At 41.4% G+C, this 24321-nt stretch overlaps 1 protein-coding gene across 12 annotated transcripts in view; it reads right to left on the bottom strand.

Annotated features, from left to right (window-relative positions):
* The window catches only part of KALRN (kalirin RhoGEF kinase), a 502548-nt gene that overhangs the window by 306979 nt on the left and 171248 nt on the right, over nucleotides 1-24321 (bottom strand). For all 12 annotated transcript variants that reach the window (XR_007632104.1, XM_050340466.1, XM_050340467.1 and 9 more), the window contains exon 3: nucleotides 23699-23813. Coding sequence is in view for 11 of the 12 variants with exons in the window: in XM_050340466.1 (XP_050196423.1) it covers nucleotides 23699-23813 (115 nt within the window). In the remaining variant the exon portion in view is untranslated. The remainder of the gene's footprint in view (nucleotides 1-23698; nucleotides 23814-24321) is intronic.

Below are 24321 nucleotides of genomic sequence, written 5' to 3'. Positions count from 1 at the left end.
CAGTTATTCACTACCAGCCCTATCCACAGTCCTTGTCATACACCAAATTTTTAACAACATTTAAAGTATGAAACTGATAGGAAACAGGGATGGAGAATGAGGAAAGGAAGAAGAATAATCATAGATTTCTTTGGTTCAAAACACATCAACATGTAACAACTCTTTCACTGGTAATACAAAACTCCAAACAATGCTCCTAATTGCAAAGAGCATTCATCACTTAAGCCTGTAAGTTCTTGTATGAAATAAGTGCAAAGATGAGTACCCCTTTTAATTCTAGTGCAGGAAATGTACAAATGGATGGTATTTATCGCTGCAAGAAAAATCTAACTCTGTTTTAAGAGTGTTTTTCACAATCTTGCAGAAACAGTTCTGCTTGCAATTTTTTTCTTTAATGTGATGAATGGTACTGAGCTGTAACAATATCTGAGGGTCTGTAGTCTTGTCTATACAATTTAATCTCCCCAGCACAGTAATAACTCCACATTCTTCTGCCTCTGCAGAAAATTAGCACCTGATTTTTAAACTTGCTTGTCAAAAGCTATTATTTAATAGTGGTTAAACTGTTGCAAGACAGAAAGCTGTCTGCTCATTATTTCTGCTTTCAGTTGCCAAGCTTACTGTGGAGAGAGCACTTATGCTGTACAAACAGGTAGCTAGATACTAATCAGGTACTAATATCTCAGAGAAAGAAGTGGGAGATAAGAAAATTATTGAGATTGCAAATTCTTCAGGGCATCTGCCATACTGTGTTTGTCTAAGGAGCTTGCCTTGGTGGAGGTCTCCAGCTGCCTATACTCATACTACAGTCTTCAGTTGTCTGGAATGAATTCCAATAATTTACTTTTCAGGAAACCATAGATGCAAATCCAGGGAATTAAAAATCATGAGTAATAATGGTCTGCAAAGCCAAAACTGAACACGTTTGTGAAAGTACGAAAGTTGTGCATAAATGTGGGGACACCTCAAAGGTAATTTCATTAAAAAAAAAAAAAAACCACACTTAAAATTTAAGCTGCAATATCCAAATATTCACAGCAATTGATAGGGTCCTAAAAAACAGCTGGCCTTGTATAGACATAATGAAGCACTGATAAATTCTGGTGAGGCAATCTGTGAAGATTAGTCATCTTTGACAGTCAAGTCATTTTTCTTCAGTTACCTCAGCATGGATTAAGGAAATGGCCCGAGGTTCCTTTTGAATAGTCTAGCCATGCTTATTAACTTTATTGCTTGAAAGCAACAACTCAAACCCGTCCTAATTTAGCAATTGATCGGGGAAAGCATCAGTAGCAATCAAGCTTCCTCCACATTGTCCAAGCGAGAAATGCGTTATTCCTGGCTCCCAAGATGCTCCACCAAGACGTATCTATTACGCACAAGTAATCACTTTAGTATGGCAATTAATGTTGATTGTGGTGCTTAAGTTTTTCCGGTATTGATATTTGACCAGAAACTGGAAAAAACGCTCAGATCGAGGTATTTGGACAATCCATCAGCCTTTTGGCGGTGCTTATCTGGATCAGATTTGCAATGGTGAGCACAAAATATTTGATAGTTGATACATCATTTCAGTTGCTACACTGCTTTTAAGAAAAGATAAAGTCCAGCTTCTAAGTTTAATAAAAACACCCTAGAATATTTGTGAAAACAGTACTTATGATCTAATTTTTAAAAAAAAAGAAAGCATAAAATTGAAACTCAGAAGCAGATGTGATAATTTTGTCAAAATAAATGCCTCTATTTTTTTTTCTAGGGTGCTTTCATATGGTTATTTTCTCAAATTTCCTCTTTAATTCAGGCACATTCTAAATTGTATTTTCTTTGGCAAGAACTGGTTTGCTGGGTACCAAATGAATTTAAGGACTTCATGCTTTCTGATTAATCTTTCAAATACCTATCAGTGATTATGCGTATTTTTCATCCTTATGGTTTGGCCAAAGCTTCTGGCATTTCAAAGCTTCAGCACTTGATTGGCTGAAATAACATAATATCTCCATTCCCATTTTGCAGTCAGGAGTCAATGATGAAGCAGCACATTTAGCACACCTGTTGGACCATTAAAAGCACAGATCTGACACGTCCAGCATCTCATTCAAAATATGATTTGTTAATGGGGAGAGCAAGATCTCTTTTAAGGTGGGTCAGTGTAACCTTATCAGGAGACACTCTCAGCATAACAAGTAGCTCTTAAAGCATCAATTTGTAAGTGCAAAATCTACAGGAACCTAATTATTTCTGAGATCACCATTCCTTTGACAAATGTGTCTACAGTCAGCCACATGATTCACAAGCTGAGGGTGGAAAAGGGAGAGGAAGAGGAGGTATGTGAAAGCCTCCAAGCACAAACTGTTATCCCAAAGGCCTCATTTCATACTGAGACCAAACTAACTCCACTGCATAGTTTCCATATCAAAATGCAAAAAGGATCACTTCTGTAATTTATGTGTTAATATTTTTGATTAATTACAATTTTTTATTTGTTTTGTCTCTGGTTTATTTACTCAGCTTGAAAATGAAACTAGACAAAGAGGTTTATAATCAGCATCACTTACAGGGTTTCATACTTTGGTTTTACATCACCACATTGAGCCTGAATATCACCTTGTCAGTAGAAATAATCTACATTCATAATAAAATTTCCAGTACATTTAGAGGACCAGGTAAAGTCCCTTTTAATAGACCTGTTTGTCAAGAACTCCTGAATCACAGTTATTTATTAAAATATTTTACTCTATTAAATACTTCTCAGCAAACTCTACCTGGTTAATTATCCCAGATAACTGATATGTTCCTGCACTGTCACGGCGTCAGTCTGAGCTGTCACTCACATCCCACACTGACTGTGGCTGTTTGCTGTGATGAGGTAGACTGTCTTCTCAAAGATCCTGGGGCACCTGTGCCTCCTAAACCTCACACCTTCCTTACATGCCAGTATATCAGAGACCAGTAGAGGAACTTAGTGATGCACATCCTGAGAGCACCATTTCTCTGGAATAACATTTCCCACCAGAGAGCTTCAGCTACTTAAAAGGCTTTAGGTAGACAGTCTTTGTCATAAATTTTCCTTCTTACATTTCCTAACTTCATTTCACAATGATTTTTTTGCAATTAGAGAAGAAACAGACACCCAGCCTCCTTTTTCAATTAATCCTTTCTTTCTTACTATGATGATCTAAATTTGTTTTTTCTCTTTCGGCACTGAAAAGGAATCACTCATTCTCACTTCTCTTTTTTAAAAAAGAGATGGAAAGAAAGAAACCAAAGCCCATTTCACACTGGCTGGAACTGGACATAAAGCAGCAATCTAGAGAAATTTCAGTGACATGTTGTAAAAAGACTTGGAGCCAGTGAGGTCCAGGCAGAGACAAACCTCCTGTCTCTGGTTTCCAGCCACTGCTCTTAGGGGACATACAGTGTGACTGCACATGGCACAAGAATGCAGAAGTGTGGGCTGCACAATGTCCGCATTCAACCCCTGCCCCTGGCCCCAAGTCAACAGGAGGGAACAGAAAGACAGAGAAAGCCCAAATACTTTGGCAGAAGCTAACGAATGTCAGAATGGGCCCTCCTGCTATTCTCAAGCAACTCATTTTGGTATTCGACTTTTACTTCTAAAAAAGATTACTCTGAACTCAAAGCAATTCTGTTGTAAAATGATGTAAGCTAGGAAGAACTCAGACACCAGCTAGGTGTAAGAAAACCTTTTCCCAATATGTAACCATGATCCCATGAGCTTCTGGGAGTTGTTTTAAGAGGTGCAGGTTGGAATTCAGCAGGGTTGTGTTGTGCTCTCTTCTCCCAGGTGAAAATTCTGATCTACCTCATTACAGCCCAGACCAGAACTGGGACACAGAGCTCTCTTATTTAATTGAGCAAATAAACACTTTTTGAAAAACTTCCTGTCTTCATTCAAATAGCAAAGATATAAGACACAGCTGTGTCCAAAAATGCACGATCACAGACTATTAAAGCCAAATCTGGAGGATGAATATTATAATTTTTCACATTTTTTGAGGTTTCTGCTGGTAAATGATGCCTTCATCTAAACCCATTTACCCTCTTCTCCTTTTGTTGTTGCACATCTACTATATTTGGATCAATGTCTGGCAGGTCTTCCTTGAAACAGCTGCTGAGATAAATACGAAATTCATCAGGGCTTTGTTTTTGTTGAAGTAGGGCTACATTTAAAGATTTGTTACTACAACAAAGAAATATTTGAACAGTAAGTACCATTCAACTCTCTCGAGTATTTAAAGTCTTGCATTTGAGACGATTTAGCAGAAACAAAACAAAAATGCTTTACCAAATGAAAGTTACACGTTCTTGACATTTGCTGGAAAAAATAAATATTAGGATCGTGTTGAAATATAAACACACCAACCATTCTTGAAAAGGCTTGGATGTGCAGAGGCTATTAAAAGTAAGTTTGAAAATTCAAATCCACTGGATTCCAGATGAGAAATAAATAGATAGGGTCGTGCCTAGGACAACCAAACTAGTAAGATTCAAAAAATAAATATATCTTTTTGCCTGCACTTTAAGGTTTTCTTTTCATAGTTCAAGCAAGGAGACCATGGAGTCCATTTCACGTGTAGTCATTATGAAGTTTAGTCTGCAGCCAACACTGCCAGATTTGCACATAAGGAAAAGGAGACTTTTCTCATCTGGGCAATGAGTGCTTGGGGCTCTTAGACACGGGATCCTAATTTATCAGTTCTCGACATCAGTGACTTAACAAGGGAGTGAATGGAGCATGGTGAACAGCTCCAGGAATTCCAGTCAGCACTGTAAAACACAGTCACCCCAGAGTGGAAAGTCTCCAGATTGCAAATACATACATTTCCTTGAAACGCGTTGTTGAAGGCAGAGAAACCCATAGGGGAAAGAACTTTTATAGCATAAATAAGCCTGCAAACATGTTCGGCTCATGCAAAGAATGATTAATGTCGGTCTAGACAGTCGACAGCAGCACCTGGTAAAATCCAATATATGTCCAGAGGCAGACACCATGCCAAATTCCATGCTGACGCAAGCAGGTATAACCACTCTGGGACTAGCACATTTGATTCAGGGCTCAACTGGGCTCACAGATGAGGACAGGGAAAAAAAACTCTTGAAAGATGGTAAAATCACTTTTTCTATGTGGTTATTGACATTTCTTGCAGTAAGCACTCATCAGTTCTCATGCACTGCTCCTGGTAGTGCAAGAGAGCAAGGCACATCCATTTACAGAAGTGCTGTAATTAAAATAAGGAATTAGGGAGAAAAGATGAGACACTGAGTGCAGGTTCTCATGGAACTATTACTGAAATAAAACCTGGAAAAAAAGCTTTTATAACAGCAAAATATTCTGTTCAGTCCTTTTCAGATGAAATTTTTTTTCATTTTGTTCCTTTTTTTGATCAGTCTACTAAAAATAAAAGGAAAAAACCTTTGAATTTTATAAAAATATTTTAATTGCCATAGCATTTTAGAGGTGTTTTTGGTGAGAAATTTCTAAAGCTTTTGAATTTTTTCCTCATTGAAAAATCTGCATCTCAAACCAGCAGATTCTTCCACAACTTAGTAACTTGGCCTCTGCCCTTTTGCAGTGCAGAGTTCACCACGGGATTTGCACTTTCTATCTCCTAAGCAGAAGTGATGTAACTATTCTTTAAGACCTACAAGATTTGGTCAGAGTCCACCCACTCCATGTTTTATTTAAGGGCATTTATTAATCCATATATGGATTCAAGTATATCTGTTAGGAGAAAAGGCTGAGAAACACTCTGTGGTCCCTTCTGTGGGTCTATTTTGCTACAAAACTACAAGAGCATTTAAGTTTTCTTTAGAATTGGACAATTTAAAAGCTGATGCCCCCTTTTTCCCTGGGTTGGACAATGAGGGCTGACCATGACTAATAAATGAGTGGTACTCCTTTTTTTTGAGTTCCACCCATATACAAACAAAGCAGGTCTTTGTAGACAATGATTTACCTAAAATAGTTCACTTATCAGATAGATACTTCCTGCCATGCCAGGCTGGGTGAAGACTGCCTGTTGTATTACATCCAGAAGGGCTTGCTCTGAAGCTACAAATCAATCTATGTTATAAGATACACTTGTAAAATCAATTTTTGTGCATTCATTTATACTGCAGACTTTACTCATTCTTTCAAATAGCTACCACGATGGCACTGAGAGCAGAAAAAGTCCTTTTAACAAAGTCCTCGAGAGACAGTGGAAACTGATGTGCTATCGACAGCCCATCTACAAAACATCTAACTCATGTCCCATTTATTCTGAATCTGTCTCTAGCAAGGCCAGGTTCTCTCTGCATCCAGCAAGAGGGGCTAAGCCTTGCCAATGAAGCTACTGGATGTGAGGTATCCCTTACTATTTGTGGAGACATTGACGTGCAAGAGATCAAAATCACTGAGGCTGACTGAGCACAAACAAGTCGATAACTCGGTATTTCACAGGGAGTAGAAGACCTGAGAGTGAGAAAGCTGGATCCAAAAAGCTTCTGGAAACCAAAGACAAACCCTATGTTCCATAGTCAAACTATGGAACCAAATCCTGGCAATAACCGTGCAAACCTCAGCTGAGTCTCTGGGCTAACACTCTGCCTGTCCTCCCAAGATCACCTGAGGTGTTTTTCCAGCCTCAGATACTCTCACCTTTGTAGAGGACTGAGCTCCTCAGGTGGCTGTGTGTGGTCTCCTCAGGTTTACAATCCATCGTGCTAAGGCACTTTCCCACACCCATGGGAAATCACACACTGGTGTCATGGCAACACAGTTTTAATGTTGCTTCCCTCATGATCCTTTCATCACGATTGCAAGTAATTCCAGTTCTCCATAACTACCTCCACCCATCATTCACCTCTAATTGGAAAAACTCAGAGTAACTGTTTTATCAGCTAAAGCAGGTTCAGATAAATGATCTAGCTTCAACTGCCTGATCCCTTTTCCCTCTTAGCTGTATCGTATCTCTATCAAAAGCACAATAAAACTTCCAGGCAAGCCCATCTACAAGTACCACGTGTGAACACACATCACCCTATTCATCTCTACAACTACATACCCCAGGTGGCGCTTTTCTTGCTGCCAGACCTGAAAATTACATTGACAAATTAACGCATGTCAGGATAGGAATGATAGGAATCTGCTAGTCAGAAACAAAACTCCTACAATTTATTGTGGATATCAGCAAGCCCACAGTAATGAAAATCAGAGAGAGTAGAATCATGAAACACTGCACCTAAGGCTATTTGGCCTAATACTTAGTGCCTCATTTGATCTGGAAGAAGCACATCAAACATACATCACAGGCCACATCTACTCCACCAGACTAATGGTTTCCTACCTAAAATAATAAAAAATAAATAAATAAATAAATAAATATTTCCTACCTATCAGTTAAACTAATGCAATATAACCTCCTGTGCAGAAATGGGCCTAATGCTGCAGGTTTCTGTAGAAAGTTGAACCGCCACAGTCACACCCCCACAACCCCCAGAAAACAACTGATGAGAAACAACAGAAACCATTTCACAGTTGCTGTGCAGCCCCACGCTGGACACATCACCCAGTTTAAGAAAAGCCTACTAAGTGAAACTCCCTGATACTGAGATAACACAAATATATGTAACTGTTTTCTTTTCAGTTATAGCTTCACATATGGCTGGAGCACTGCAGTCCAAGGGATGAGACTGAGCCAGGTGAGCCTAATTGGGTTACTCACTTCTTTCTTGTGTTTCTGGGTAACAGCTCAACTCTACCTCTCCATGTTACCTGACTTTTCTTTATTGAAACCAGTGCATTCTTCTATTGAATGTATTATATTTACCATATCTTCAGACACAGGGAGGATACATAATTACAAGGAGAACTGCAAACAGTCATTGGCCACTTCATGGTTAATTCACAAGAGATTAAGTGATATCACTTAATAATCTAAGCATGTGCTTATTTATCCATGCTGGGATGTATTCTCTGTTACACGTGTGCTGATTTTATATAGGAGTTGTTTATTGCTCTATACATATGCTTATCTAATTGTACTGAATATACATGCTTTATTAAACTCATAAATGAGCACATTTATGGGTCTGTGTGAAAGCAGAGCCCTTCATATTTTATTTATAAAGTGGGACAATAGAATGGCATTGACATAGAACATCCATTTAACTCAGAGGATTTAGGGTTGTCCCAAAGACTTTTCTATTTTTTTGCCAGAATCAAAGCTTTTGGGTTTTTTAATTAGATTTCCAGCCCATCTGCTTGCAAAGATAGCCCTGACAATATAAACTAATGCACATTTGTCTTGCTGAGTCTGCAGCCAGTGGAAGGAAACAATGAGACGAGGAGAACAGTGAACTTGCACTCTCTATCTTATTGGGGTGTTAACTAAAAACCCAATTCTGACAGCCTAAATACCACAATTCTTAACTATTTCATTTCTGTTAATTGCACCACAAACCTTCAGATACAACGTTTGTCAAAGCCATGAATTATTCACATAAGCTCTTTCCCATTTTGATGACCACGCTGTACAATTCAGGCTGTCAATTGGGACCAGGCAACTATCTGGCCAAATATTTATGCCTGCAATTATAATCAAGGACTTTGCTCTTTTTTTATTGTTTGGAGTAAAAGCAGCGATCACAGCATAGTCAAACTACTACCAGAAGCCCATAGTGGAAAAGACTGCAAGACCACAATTACTGTGGATTTGATGTAGAACCCACAGGAGCACTAATGCATAATTTTAAGTGCTTTATGACATAAAACTAAGGAAAACAGATTAAAATCTCTGTTGCTATGACATGCTTTACAAACAGCAGAGAAAACAGCTCAAATACACTCAGACTTTTTCCTACAATTTGAAAATAATAAGAATGCTGCCCTGGCCTCTTACGAGGGTGATGCTATAACAACTGATAGTACTTCCATGCTAAAACCACCCACAAAACTGACTCTAAGTAGAACTATTTCTGTATTTCTTGTAATTACCGATTCCAAATGTAAATAACTGTTTCAACTTTCTCTGATACAAGCTCCTCTGAAATAATTATCAATGTGTGTTTATGTCCATCAGGCAAACTCACACAGGCTGTTGGTGTCTGAAAATAAAGAGGTAAGATTGAGTCTATGATAGTTGTTGCTGCCTGAATTATCCCGTTGTGGGGATGCTGCATGGATGCAGTCGCATCCTAAAACTGGGTTTTTTAAGGACAGCAATGTTCAATGACCATATTTCTTTATTCCTATGGTCCATCTGATAAAAATATCTTCCATCTGGTTCCTGTTTGTTTGGTTATGCCTCACAATAGAAGGAGCTTGATTAAGCAATTAAGATGGTGCATGAAGCACATGTTTACACTCTGCTGGATATGGATGGACTTATGATCACACTTGACTGGTTTTCTGGAGGAGGATGACAGTACTTAAGAATTAGGAAAAGGACACGGTAAGTAGAAGCCTGCAGGCCAGGCAGGCCTTTTACTGCTTTGGTTGACTTCTTGCATCAATTTCCAAGTTTATTGTAGTAAATTAATGTGTTAGCCTGAAAGAGTATTGATATCCTCCTTTCATTTGTGACTAAGAGCAGATATGGTGAATGCATGTTTCCACCTTGATGATTCCCTTCCTATGCCCCTGGCAACTTATACAATGAATAAATATCTTTGCTCTGTCTTAAGATGTAGAAAAGTTGTGCAAAAGTCCTAGGCTTGGTAATGGCTGCCTAGATAGATCCTTTCTAGTCTGTTATTTTGAGACTGATTTGTTGCTTGATCCTGTTTGCAGAGTAGATATACATTTCCAGTTCATTCAGATTCTGGAAGTCAGCTGTAGCCTGAAAGAAGCAACAGGTGAATCCTGTGATCTTCACAGGAGGCACCTATCAAAGGTAGGAAGAACTGATAAATCAGTTGAGACTCACTCATAAAATTACCTGATATATTAATTTGTTCCCAACTACCTTAAAATCCAGCTAAAAAATCCTGTTACATCATCTGATGATAAAGACTTCTTTGCTCTTCTTTCTCTCCCATCTAACTAGAATAGTTTATCATTAGCGTTGTTTGAATTTGACCAGTATTTGAACCTATGTGACGTAGAACATAAAGTGCCACAGCATCTGAAATATTTAGCACTGCACAAACAAACCCACACTACAAGAATGCTGTCATAACCTGGTGTATCATCTTAACATGTAATATGTTAAGAAGGATCTTAAAGAACTTTGCCATGAGTAATCAGGTGTTAAATAAAAGAGGGTCTAATGTTATGCTTTAGAGTATTTCACTTAACAACAAAAGCAGAGAAAATCACCTTTTTGCATTGGACTTCAACAAAGAACAAATTACACACCAGTAGATCTCTGACAATATCCCTTGAAAAGGAACTTACTTCTTGGCCACGAGAACGAGAAATATAAAAAGAAAAGCAAGGACTCAAAAAGCTATGTGCCAAAAAAATGTTCACAGGTGCAGGAATTAGGCTTTTAACAGAATCCCTAATTACACATCTGACTTCTGGTATCTTTTCAAGGCAGCATGAACACAGCTAAAGTTCTCTGTGCATTTGCACCCTCACAGAAATAAAAGGGAAACATATGTTTTCATTTGTAAAAACAATTATAAGTCAACCCCTAAAAGGGCAATGTGAGCACAATACTGGCAAGATGGACTTCAGCTTCGGAAAATACTGACTTCTCACCAATTTCAAAAGCCCAGAAATGGAGATCAAGACAACTTTGCACTGGTACTGTATACAATACATTAATTTGATTTATATTTTTCCACTTTCTGTACCTTATCAAACACATCTGCTTTAATTTTCCAAGTGCCCCTGGGAATGTATGAAATATGTAATGAAGACAACGAGCACCTTATTCACTTCGATGAATATTTCTAAACCTTCTGTCAAAGTTAGAGCAGGTGAATTCTCAAGTGGCCTTTTTCTCAAAGGTATTGAGTGGATTTTACCTAGCAAAAATTTATGCCTTTTTCATATAATTAGTAGTGCCCAACAAGTCATCAGGTAAGTGCTGCTGATGCTATTATACCACAGATACAGTTTAACAGTCCATAAAACTACAGAGGTGAAGTGTCCTACACAATTCATTCCAAAATGAAAATCCCAGGAAACCTTTTCAGCTGACCCTATTTCCCTGTCACCTACCATGTACAATCCGACACTGCAAAATCATTGGGGTGGCTGTTCTGGAAATTAAAGAGAAACTGAGATTTCCAGTAAGCCTGGTAAGTGGGGAATGATATAACAGTTGGGTCTTGCCTTGTGAACAGAGAAGAGTGAAACACTAAATAACCTGCACATATTGCTTGTGTATTTGATTCCTAGCCTAACAGTTCATTAACAAAGCAGAGCTCCCAGACATTCTTCCTATGGGTAAGATTGTTCACTGCTTTCCTATGTACCTGCTTTTTAATTAGATTTTGGAATGGAACTGCAGCTCCTACCCACAAATCTCCAGTGAGAAGCAAAATCTAAACTAATCTGTGATCCCAGAAATGTTTGCTTCTCCAGATGCAATTTCTGAAAACTTACAAATGTAGAAACAGAAGAATGGAGGAATAAGGGGACATAACCACAAAATTGGATGTGATTAATCAGTGTTGTAAGAGTTCAGTTCTGTCTTGTGAATGGAGGGAAAAAAAAAGGTCTTAAAGAAAAAGAACATACTGTCTATTTGATTAATACTTAGACTAATAGACTAACAAGGAAGCTTTTCCAGCCATTTTTCCTATGTGCAAGATCACCCATTAGTTAATCAGGCACCTGCTTTTTATTTAGGTTGGATTTTGGAACTATTGTTCTCCCCCACATTCTTCTTATACTCCCAAAAATCACTGCACGGCAAAATGGTACATTTGTAACGGAGATGGGTTTTTCAAGAACATTTTCTCAGGCCAGGCAGTGACACAGTACACAGCCAATTTCTTACACAGTGCTCCCAATTCAGCACTGGGAAAGGCAGCTTTAAGGCCCTGTTTCCCAGAAATCAGAAGTCTAATCAGTGCATGCCATTAAAGGGATGTGTATTTCTGCCTCATACAGAATAACCAATAACCAAACCACTCAGGGTTTTATATCTTCAAGATGTAAAAATATCCATTAATTTGGTTTCCCAAACTTTAGGGAGGTGTCTCTTGTACAAACTGGTAAATTCAGGTTATACAGTTAAACCAAGGGAAAAGAAAACTCAGTGCTGAGTCCTGAACTAAAATGCAGGAAAGTCTGACTGTGTGTCTTCTCTTATGTTCTAGGATGGCACCTACCTTAGTGCAAATGTGACCCAAATGGGTGACCTAAATGAAACCTCAGGCTCCATCTAATTATTTATCATCTACAAAGATCACAAAAGACATCAGCAGAGCTGCTAATAAACATAGTCTTTAGTTGGTGGGCTAAGAAGAGCTGCTAATTCTACTGAAAAGGAAATGCAATTTCAGTCTCCAATTAGGTCTGACACACAACAGAGAAGTGACAGAAGTTAAAAATCTGCATTGCTGCATTAACAGAGGACTTTGGCCTCTGGGGCAGTCAGCTGCTGAATCACAGGAGACTGAGATAGAAGAGACCTAACTAATCATCACAGCCAGGGAAAGAACAATAATCAGTACCAGAAGCCTACCTTTCTTGCAGCTAATTTTTCAGTAGCATTAAATTAACATGCAAATAAAGAGGGATGATGGGAAACTATTTTAGACGTATAGTTTATAGCAATATAATTTAACAAGTATTAGTCTCCATCCACCATGACTGACAGCATGACTTTTCCATATGACATACAAAGTGTACATGCACAGTTGATGAAACATGTACAGGAAGCCCACTTGGAGTTCTCCAAGGGGAAAAACCCTTTTATTCCCAGTGGGACATGATGTTTGCCCACGGAGCAGCTCAATAGCACGCAAGATCACTTCAGAACACAGCATTCAATCTTGACCTGAAACTCAGTGTTTTGCAGATCGTGCCTCAAGAACACCAGAGCCATCAACCCTGCTTTGCAGAACGGCAACCTGCAGGGAAAATGTGAAAACACTCCCTGGAGTTCTAAAGTATCACAGCCCCTGCATGGGTACAAGGTGTATTTTAAACTGCCATAAAGTTCCTGCTAAGGATCCCACCCATCTCCATATCAATGCTGTGTTGGTATCCATATTATTCAATTCCTTAAGTGGGTACATTTTATAACTGCTTGGATGCTGGACCATGGTTTAGGACTGGTGGAGGAAGAAGGGTTGAGTTTTACCAAGCGAAGGTTTCTAACGAGTAATTCTTTCATACTAAACTTCAAAAAAGTAATATTTATTCAATCCTCAATGACAACATCAATAGCAGAAGCATCTGGCTTGCCAGATGCTCAAATAAATAATCTATCACACTTAAGTCATCCTTCTAGTGCAAGTTTGCTAATAACACTGCATAAATATTAGAGATTGTCAGATTTTTGTGTTCATGTGTGAAATGGGGGAAAGGCACAGGAAAGGCATATGAAGGCAGCCTGAGTCTGGCTGGAGATGAACTGCTGCTGCTACAATTTTCAGAGAGATGTAGTTATTCTACAAAACCAGTCCTCTGCTAGAATTTCTATCCAATGACTTTAACCAAAAGGAGCACTCAGCAAAGATGTCCCTTGTAAATGCAGCATCAAGCCTACAGCAGGTTCTTCCTTTCTCTTGTTTGCACTGTAGCACAGGTATGTGCAAGAGGTGGAAGGTGTCTCACTGAAAGCAGTCACAGGACAAGGGAGAGCTGTTCTGATCCTTGGGCTTGTTGGCGAAGCACCACAAAGGAACTTTCTAAAATACTATATTGCTGGGAAATTCTCCAGAGATTAAGGTTTCTCTTTAAAGTCAGACATAAAGTCAAGTCCTGTGGTACACAGGCAGGGAAACCTTGTTAACAGTAGAAAAGTACCCTGTGGCATACATTGCAGACCAGACAATGTTTGCCAAGCCAAAAGCACATCTGTGTTACACTTTTCCGCCTCTTCTTGGGGGGAAAGGAGAGAGTCTGGAATTATGTTTCTTATTTTTCTGATTTTACTTTGTGTTAAAGTATTTCTTTCTCTCTCTTTAGTTTTTCTCTTAATCAAAGCAGCCCAACAGTCACACACCACATAGTTACAATCACATTTTGCTGCAAACAGTTCTGCAGGATCCACAGGGAGCTCTGAAGCAGTGCCAGGATCCACAAGGAAGACATAAAATACCACAGACTTGGTTAGGAGCACCTTGTGGAAAATGAGAAGAAACCATTGATGAGATTTACAACTGTCTACCAAACTTGGACACCAATTCCCTTTGCAAACAGCAGGGAATTGAGCATCCCAACCTCTAAGACAAATTTTGCCAGTCTCAACCCATACTTTCCACTTTATAAGAGCATCAGCCTGCTCAATCCCACATGTTACCATGAATTGGTGATTGTTCTACTTTAGTATGATCCAATTTTCTAATACCATAAACTAGCACATGCTTTTATGAGCATGGGAACTGCCGAAGCCTTGGTGGTGGTTTGCACATCGATTCTCTAATGGTTAATAACAAATGTGCCTCTTACATGCTCTGGACATGCCCCCACACCTCCAGTCTCTGAAAAGGGACCACCTTTCCCTCTCTGGGGACACTAATTAGGTCTCTTTCCTTGATGCAGCTGTCTATTCTCATTAAATTTGTAGGAATTTATTATTCTTGAGAGTCTTCTCTGACAGATTTGGTTTAACAGTAACTGACAGACAGCACGATGGCACAAGCTTTTAATCATTCATTTGCAGACACAGCTAAAAATATATTCATGAAGATGCATCCTCAGTCCTACCCAAGCTGTAGACTGGGGAACCCAGACTTTGGAGCAGCATCCACAATAGCTCCACAGATCCAGAGAGGATAAGGATCAGGCCAGTCTGGGCTGAGACGACTCCACTTCTGCGTCTCCCATTACTTGTTCCATATTGGCACACAGTAAAGGTCTCATCCATTCTCCATGGGAGCGTAGAAGAGCTTTCCATTGACATTTAACAATATTCCCATTGCAAAGCAGACTGCAAAGCACAGCAGTTGTTTTCCTGCTTCTAATGACATCCATGAAGAGGATGGCATAAGCCACTTCCAAATTGTAATAATTTCTGAGAGTAAAGAGGATATAACACATACTGGAATTACTGATGAGGAACACAAGCATCCATAGTGGAACAGTCTCTGCAAAAACCGTAGGAAAGAGATCACCTAAAAGAAAAGTTAGGATTGGCTGAGCCACTGCACATTCCACTGACGGCTGCTGACAGCTTCAGGAGGAACCACACACGACTGGTGCCAGCTCTGCTGCCAGCACAGCACTCCCAAAAAACGTCTGCTAATTTTAGCTTTTCTGAATTACTGCTCACATTAACACAAACCTGCCTTCTCCAAGGAATTCTCCCAGTCACTACTGCCTGGGTCTCTCAGAGAACTGTGGAGCCACAGCTCCGATGGTTAAAAGGCCCACGATGGGTGGTTAAAAGGCAGCAGCTTTACATCAGCACTAGCACGACAAAGGCCAGGGAGGGCCGGACGGTGAGGTGTGCTGCAGAGACTCACAGACCACTTGTCAGAGAGCCACTGACAAAGAGTATGGGGAAAATGAGGCTCTGCCTAAAGTTTATAGCAGGCTGCGGTGCCCGCCAGCTCCCTCACCAGCGAGCGGGTGCAGAATATATCCTAGTGTACAAGTTTCTGCCTTTTCTCCACCACCTCAGATCCTTCTTCCAGGCAGTAAATGCCAGTACAACCAGCATGCAAAAGCCATTTAGGACAGGAACAATGCTGATCTAATCCCCAGTCCAAGGGCCTGGACAGAGCTCAAAAAGCAGAGTGTGCAGCACAGCTCTACGTGAGACAGCTCAGGGGATGAGATCAGGCTCCAGACCCTGCCAGTGCCACCGGGTGTCACTCGGTCACGGTGGCTCCTGTATCCTCACAGCAGCAGCTGCACATGGTGAGGGCAGTTGTTCTGCTGTTTGCTCCAGATTTGGAGAAATCTAAGCAGAATCCTTCTCAGCATGAACCCCCTGTTGGAAACACAGTCAGGCACTACCTACAACATTGCTAACAGAGATACAGCAACACAGGGAGCAACTGCACAGGACAGGCAACCATCCTGTGTGAGAGCCAGAGAGCAGCACCCCCAGCCCATGCTGAGTTGCTGAGCAGCATCTGAGGCTCCCTTGAGAAGACAGCTGAGGTTTACTCAGGACCTTGGCAAAGCTCAGACCCTTGAGACAGACTCCTTGGTACAGCCCATCAACCCCTCAAGAAGGCTCAGCTGATGTTGCTGCACCAAATCACCACCCCTAGAGGAGGTACCTATTTCCAGGTCAGCACTGTCCGCCCCCCATCCCGTGGGAGAAGCAGTGCCACAGGCATCTCTGACTTTTCTCAGAGGGTTTTAAGAGCTTCCTCTCACAGTAAGAAAGAGAGAAGGCAGGTGTGGAGGTGCTGCAGAGCTACAGCTGAGCAGCAGCTGCCTGTTGGCTGCTTTCTCTGCAGAGGACATGGGAAGATGGGGCTGCAGAGAAGGACTCTGCTCACTGCCATCCCTCTGGCTGCTCTGAACTTGCAGTCTGAATGCACTGCCTGTGGTGAGGAGAAACACCCCACAGCTGGGAAGGTGGGGCTGAAGTGAAAAGGCCAGACCAGTAAAACCAAAAGCCATTGGACCTTAACTGGGTAGAGATACTTGCTTTGCTGCCTGGGAAGAGCACAAAGTAAAGCAGTGACCTTTGTTTCATCGGATGTGTGCCTCCTCAAGCCCTTTTCCCTGGCTCCACTGAAGAAGGCATGACTGAGCTCTCACTGGGCTGGAAAACAGCCCAGTGCCAGGAAAAGGAACTTCTCTTCCAGACCTGTGCTTTTTCTTTGTATGTTAAACTTGGCCTGTAGGGCTACCTCCGCAATCCTAAATCTTCAAATCATTAACCCACTGAATTTTTGTTGGAGATGGCAGATGAATCATAAAGAACCCAATATGACTTTGAAATCTCAGCATGAGTCTGCATGGTTGGCAGTAACAGAAAACTGAGCTCCCTCCCCTACACTGCAAAATAGAACAATTGCCTTGGAAATAAATGAGGGATTCCTTCATATTAACTGTTTTCAACTGCAGATTTATAGTCTAAAATTAAGCAGATGTTGAGTGTTGAATAGAATGCTTAAAAACACAATGACAAGTTGAAATCCCAGTTTCTCTGCATGTGGCAATCAGCAATTTCAATTATTTATTGGAATACAAGTAAAATATAATGAAATGGAGCAACCTATACTTAAGAACGTAGAAATATTGTAGAATTTAGCGTGAAGAAACACACTGAATCCAGATTTTCAGGTCTTCCAAAATGGTGCAAAAAATTTTGCATCCAAGACAGACAACTTGCAAAAAGATTAGCAAAGTAATTTCTAGGTCCTTTGAGTAATTTACTTCAAATAAGGATTTCAGTCTTGAAATAACATCAACCTTTATTTTATTTATGTATTTGAGTTCCCAAACTAATGTTCTGAAACAGGGCAATCAAATCTTCATGAGGTTGTTTCAATATTAACATTGAGTTACCCTCACTTGCTTCTATTTCAAAATAGAAATATGCTTCTGTTAGACCCATATTGATGATGGCTAAGAGAAGTGAGGTTCCAGCCCACTTTACCCTGCCCTTTATTAGTCTTCAGAAGAAAAAGGCTACGTGAGCTGGGCAGTTCACAGCACATTAACAGCAAATCTCACGTTATTTATGCTGCTCATCGCAAAACCAGGCTGGAAACACTTGCACTGTTATCAGGCTGGAAGGCAGAGCAGGGCTCAGCAGCCAACTAAGCTGGAACCACTCAGGGCACCCCCAGCTCCCACAGAGGACAGAGGAAAAGAAGACATCTGCTGTAGGTCCAGAGCTGTGCAAGATCAGACCTTTCACTATCCCAAAAAACAGCAACAGGCAAGGAAAGTAGGAAGCAAGAAAGTAGGAAATCAACACTGAAGCCCCCGCCCCTTACCCGAGGTTTGGGCTGATTAAAAAAAAAACAATTCCAGGGATTAAAAATAAACATAGGAAATTAAAATTGTGTACCTGTTTAAGAAACCCCACATCTTTATACAAAACAGCATCACAAGAGCTGGAAAGACTGTTTTCATCCTTCTTTTGAAAGACAGGAGTGACAAGATCTGGGTCCCTCCCAGTATGCCTTCTAACAGGGTCTCTAAGATAGGGATGCTACAGAAACCTGCTTCAGTTCTTCAATTATTGATTTTAATGCCTTTATTTTCGTCCCCTTTGCAATGCAGACTGAGGCCAAATTGTTTACTTTAGCTCAGTCTTGCATAGTGGATTGTAACACATCACTTTTACTTTCCCTCTCTATCATAAGCATCCCCAGCACCTTCAATCTTTTCTCATAACTCCTGCTCGCCAGGCTCTGATAGCTCTTAGCACTGCCTCTGCACCTCGAGGAAGTCCACATTTTCTAGCAGCTTCTGGTAAATGGGAGTTGCCAAGCTTGCAGCTGTAGACACTGCAGAATGTCAACAATTATAGCCACTGTTCACTCATCTAGGAATATAATGCCTTCACAGGTTGTTATCACATCTGGAAGGAAGTCAGAGATCCTCTTCTGAAGACCTGATCTCCTACAAGTGAACTTGTAACAGTCCTGAGGTGCTCAGTGAGGTGACACAGGAAGCCAAGCAGAGCAGTGTGGTCAGAAGCCCTTTAATAGGACAACCCAAGACCACCATTATTTCAACACAAGTCCCCCAATCCATAACAGATGGTGATAATAACAAGACTTACCAGTACCACACCACTAGGGGCTGGATTTGTACTGGCTATTGGAGAGCAGAAGGCTCTTAAAATCCCCAGCACTCACGTCAGTTATATGTTCCTAATGAGTCTCTTGCTCCAAAATACCTTACAATTATTTGTTAAATTATATCTGAAGAAAATACTAAACCTCCATTAGGCTCATCAGTTGCACTTCATTTTTTTACTGTGGTATTTTGATACGAGTGCATGGTGGAATAATTATCGATGGCACCAGATATTTAGTTACTAAAATTAGTATGAATTCCCTGGTGTTATTTTTTAAATAGATGGTTATTTTTGTAGATCTAAAATAGCCTCTGGAAAAAAAAAAGTCCTCAAAAGCTCCTTTTGTGCTAAAATCACATAAACTCTAGAGCTCTGCTTTCTGTTAATTCCTATCAATCAACAAAATGAGTTTCACACTACTCCTGGCCAGAGGAGCTAATATACACAGTACCACAGGTCACCAGAGAAGAGCTTAAAATAAATCCAGGAGTGGGTGAGTATCGCTACATTTTACCATCCCCTGTATTGTTTCTTTTGATTTTACAAAGCCCCAGTCACTGAACTAATTATTAGAGGCACTTCAGTTGCTTTACTGATCCGAGCACCTTCCATCAAACTCGGCAGCTCTGAGGAACTGTTCAAACACACAGGGCTGGCCCTTGGAAACACTTTGCTGCTGTTATGAGCCCTGGATGTCCCCCAGAACGGGGAAATATTTGGGCAGGTTTTTGAACAGAGGACAAATAAAAAGTAGATGTCTTTAAAAACACAGGCCTCAGAGGCATCTCAGGTTTCCCCCTCTGCAGAGAGCACAGAAGATTGCTTATCTTGGCTCCAGAACAGATGGATGTGTTCAGCCGGAAGATTCACTGTAGCTGACAGAGAACATTTCCTTCATCGTATTGCTTCTCCGTGCGAGGAGATAACTCAGGCTAATAATATTCTGTCTCCTTTTTATCCTCCTATAGCCCACGCATAACTTAATTCTTAATTCCAAAGGGCTCGCAGAGGAGATTGGCCTGGTGTTAGTTTCATTTCCACACATATAAATCAAAGCTCAGTCTACTGGAATAGATGGCACTGCACTGGTGTTAAAATATAAAATCCTCAGCAAGGCCAGAAGATTCCCCCTCATCTCCCTGATCATAAAACACCATGTTATCCTACATTCAGTCACGCCCTCCAAATTTTTAAACATCGCATCCATTTAAATTTGCATATAAATAGGAGCTATCCCGATTCACAAGAAATAGAGCTTTGCCTACCCAGAAAGCCTTAGTGTAAATTTAAACCAAGTAGAAAATGGCAGAGTGGTAGAAACTTGGCATCCGTGGCAATTACCTTTACATCTAATGAATAGAGTCTTCGTTCCTTAGTAACTAATTACAGTGGAACTGTTTGGAGAAAAGGACCTCGTGGTTTGCCTGAAAGAGCCAATGTAGGGCACCAAACCAGGACCGCATTGGTTCACAACGTCAGATACCCACTCACCACCTTCTCCTGGCACCCAAGACTGCAGGAGCAGGCTTTTGAACCTTCCAGGAGCCCTAAGTCACCCCAGGCACTACGGACTGAAAGGCTGCCATTTTGGGAAAGGAACAAACTGTGTTCCTAGGTCTTCACCCCCACGCAGTAATCCTCAACCACACAGGGAACCCCGCTGCCTGCAGGCACCTGCCTGACCGTGACCCCCGGCTGCATGAAAGCCCTCACTATTCAGCTCTAACTCAAGCACACACAGCCGCTTTCAGAACACCCGCATTATTATTCCGGTTTTGAAGAAGGAACTGCAGAAAGCTGAATCAGAAACTTTCAAAAGTGCTCACAAGACCCTGGTTTCACTTACCCTAATCTATCATCACATTTCATCACCAATCTCATACCTGCTCAAAGCTCCCAGTGCTGTGCCACCTCTGCCCCTCCATTAAGACATAAACCAAGGGTTAAGTGACAGATTGTATCAACCTGGATAGCAATCTGTCTCACTCAGAAACCAATGCACCAGGAATAAAGAAAGAATTATTATCCTGGTGTCAATATGATGAATTACAGTCTCTTTTTACTAAAAAAGAATTTCTAGTTTTTCAGCTAGTACAGAAAACTCTTCTCCTTTTAGCACTCAACATCACAGCAGTTTCTCCTGACATCCTGTTCAGAGGCTCTGCTAATGAAATTATTCATTTTGGTAGATGGCTGATGCAGTTAGTCACTATAGCACTCATCTTGGAATAAATATGAACTGAGAGCCAGTCACAGGAATTCCAACTGCTCCTTCCATATATTTGTATCCAAAAAGTAAATAAGTTTGAAAGTTCTGCTGATTGCCCTTGTTAAAGTGAACAAAATGTTTAGGGAAAATGAGTTTTCAGGGTTTCCTTACACCACACAGGTTACATAACCCCCACATGCCAGACCCATGAAGTTTGTGGTCACATTTCCCCTCCTACAGCAGCAAGTTCACACCTGTGGCACCAGATAGGACAGGGAGAAAGCAAGAGACATCACCAACTGATCTAGCATACCCTCTTCATAACATTTATACCCATGCCAGAGGTTTGCCTATAGAGTAATGGAAGGATTTAAGAAGAAATTAGGTAACTTATGAATCTATTAGAAATCTTTTCCTTACAACAAGCCTAAGCATCACTTGCTTCAGTGTAACACTTTTGTTTGTCTTAGCCCTGCAAATCCTTTCCTTCTGCAGCGTCACAATGTGCTTCCACAGACCCTACTCACTCTCCAGGCTGAACAAACTCTACCCTTTCAATCCTTCCCTAACAGGCTACTCTTCCAAGACCCACTGATCACTCCTGCTACTTTCTGCTCCACACCCCTCAATGTGCAATACCCCAAGAAGGAGACAATGCTCTAGACAATGTCTCCAGAGGTCCAATCTGCAAGGACCCTTTGGAAGCCTGTGGAAGCATTTCATGTGTCCCTCACTGCTGGCACATTTTCTGGATGGTGGCTGTATCACAGAGGAAGGAACGTTCTCTGGTCCTCTGAGGGCTTCACACATCAGAGCAGGACAAGGCTTTGCAGTGGGGACTGGTGGGGGTAAAACTTTTTTAGTGTTTCCAGAAAGACAGGCAGCCAGGTCTTGTATTGGCTCCTTCAGCATGCACCTCCGACCCCAGGGTCTGCATCATCAGAGAAAAATCACTGCTGCACTGATCCAGAGAGAGGCAACCGAAAGCAGCAAAGACTGAGCTACAATCGATTTAGCTGTGTGAGAGTGGGGAGCAGAAGGGATATATCTTGCTATTGCTGCCATCTCCATGAGGAAGAAGCAATTAATAAAAAAGGTTGACACATTAGAAGGTCATTTTTGCTCTGCAATTGCTTGCAACCTCAAGCAATGTCATATCTTCATACTTGTGACCATGCAAAAAATGATAAAATGTAATGAGCACTTTCATTACTGCAGCAGCTGGAGGGGGATTGCCAAGCCCTGGGATATGAACCCCTAGCGAGTGACCTACTGCTCTCTCAGCCCCACAGCATGTCCATAATCTCTCTCACAGTATGGTTCAAAATAGAGCTGGCTAGAGGACAAATGGGGAGTGGTGGGGAGAAAAGCAAACAGATTCAGCGATTCAACTTATTAACAAAACCTTGATGACCAAAAGTTCAACACAGCAAAAAGTTCATCACCAAAGGACTTATGACAACAAGCACTGACAGATCCGATACACGCAGCTGCTTTTGCCAGTCACTCTCTGCAGTCGAGTGATGAGTCTCCAGAGAGCCCTTACTCCTCCTCTCCCATACCAAACACGACCTTTGTTCTCTGTACACTGCATGTGTGACCTGAGACCCTTACCCCTTGACTTCCAGAGGCAGCCAACACCTTTGCCTTTCATGTCCTAACTTCATACTCTTTGCAAAAACATGACACTGTTTAACAGGGGGTTTAAAAGAGAAGTTGCTCCTGGGTGGCACAGGGTGTGTTATTGCAACCCTGAGCGTCCCTTCTCAGCCCCGCACCTGCCTGGGGATAACATTCACCTCAACAGCCAGGGCAGTGGTTACTGGGCAAGGATATTTGGCAAGCTTAAAACCAGGAAAAGGAAGCTGGATGAGGGCATACATAGCCTCATACCCTCTGAGGCTGGATCAGAAATACCTGCCTGGGCACTGAGCCCCATAAGCCATCTCCCAAAGCCTGCAAAGACAAACATGCTCTAGCAACACACCTTTCCTCCAGCATCCCTGAGAAAAGGATGGGGACCTGTCTGTTGGAGGAGAGCCACAGGGACTAATGTGGAGAAAGGTGCTGGTTTACATTCAGAACAATTTTAAATGGCTTTATTTGAAAGCTTCCCCTTAAGTCCACCCATGTTCCCTCCACAGCCTGGAGAAATCTCTGGGAAGTGCTGGAGCAAGAAAATCTGCCTCCTTGTGCTGGTACATTCTCCTCCCCAGCAACTACAGTCCCCTTCCCCAGCTCTCCTGAACCTCCCACAAGGTATTAAAAAGCAACAAGAAGACAGCAGGCTCTCTCCAGCTTGCTATATTTAACTGCAGACCTCTGAGAACCCTCCTCCTTTGCAACCCTCCAAAACAGTTGCACAGAAAGGCGGGGAACAAGAGCTGCTCCTCGCTGCTGTGACGAGCCTGCAGCCCGGGTTTGCTCACACTGCCTCCGCTGTGGGGCTCCTGCACTGCCACGTGTGCGATAAAAACCACCGGGGTGTACACAGGAGGAGGAAGGGAACACTTTTGTCCCTCCACCCCAAGAACTCAAGGTACTAAATGTTAATACTTGGAAATCAGCAACTGCCAAGAACAAGTTCCCCACCCACCCATCCACCCTGAGCTTTGAAGTGTTTTCTTTCTAGCTTTACCTTGGCACGCTGGCCAAATAAGTCACAAGTTTCCGAAGGTCTTCCTGCCTTATTCTGTCATGATTGCTGCGGGCTGGGAAGGTCAAGACAGGACCACCTCGTTTATCACGGCCACCTGTGGAAAATAAAGGATTGTTAGAAAATCAGGCAGGAAGCACATGTCAAAAAAACTATGTGCACTGAATTGATAAACATAAATTACAGCACATTCAAGAGTCTACGCGTTCTTTGTAGCTTTCAGGCTTGCCTAATTGAGGAAGACAGGCTTGCATTTGCTGGAGCTCCAAAGGGGAAGATATAGATTAAAAGAAAAAAAAGCCCACACTAGGAAAATTGCTACTAGCAGTTCTTCTTTCACCTAATCCCATCAAATCTAATACATCTGCCAATCCAAGCAGGCCACGTTAATGAAATCCTACTGTGGGGATAGTTTTATACTGGTCAACATCAGGAAAGTGAAAGCATTTTTCACTGTTGCTCAGTGTGTTGCACAGTTCACTGCAGGATAGTTTACAACGTCCTGCCAGGTTGAAGGGATGTATCCCAGTAATGTTTATGCAATACAGCATTATAATCTATCAGGTAATTCATTAAAATTGAAATTTTGATTACAAGTTCATGCC

This window comes from Myiozetetes cayanensis, unplaced genomic scaffold (assembly GCF_022539395.1).
Source record: "Myiozetetes cayanensis isolate MyiCay16 unplaced genomic scaffold, myiCay2020 scf9, whole genome shotgun sequence".
NCBI lineage: Eukaryota > Metazoa > Chordata > Aves > Passeriformes > Tyrannidae > Myiozetetes > Myiozetetes cayanensis.
Note: the sequence above shows the minus strand (reverse complement) of the source record. Positions and strands in the feature narration are given on the sequence as shown.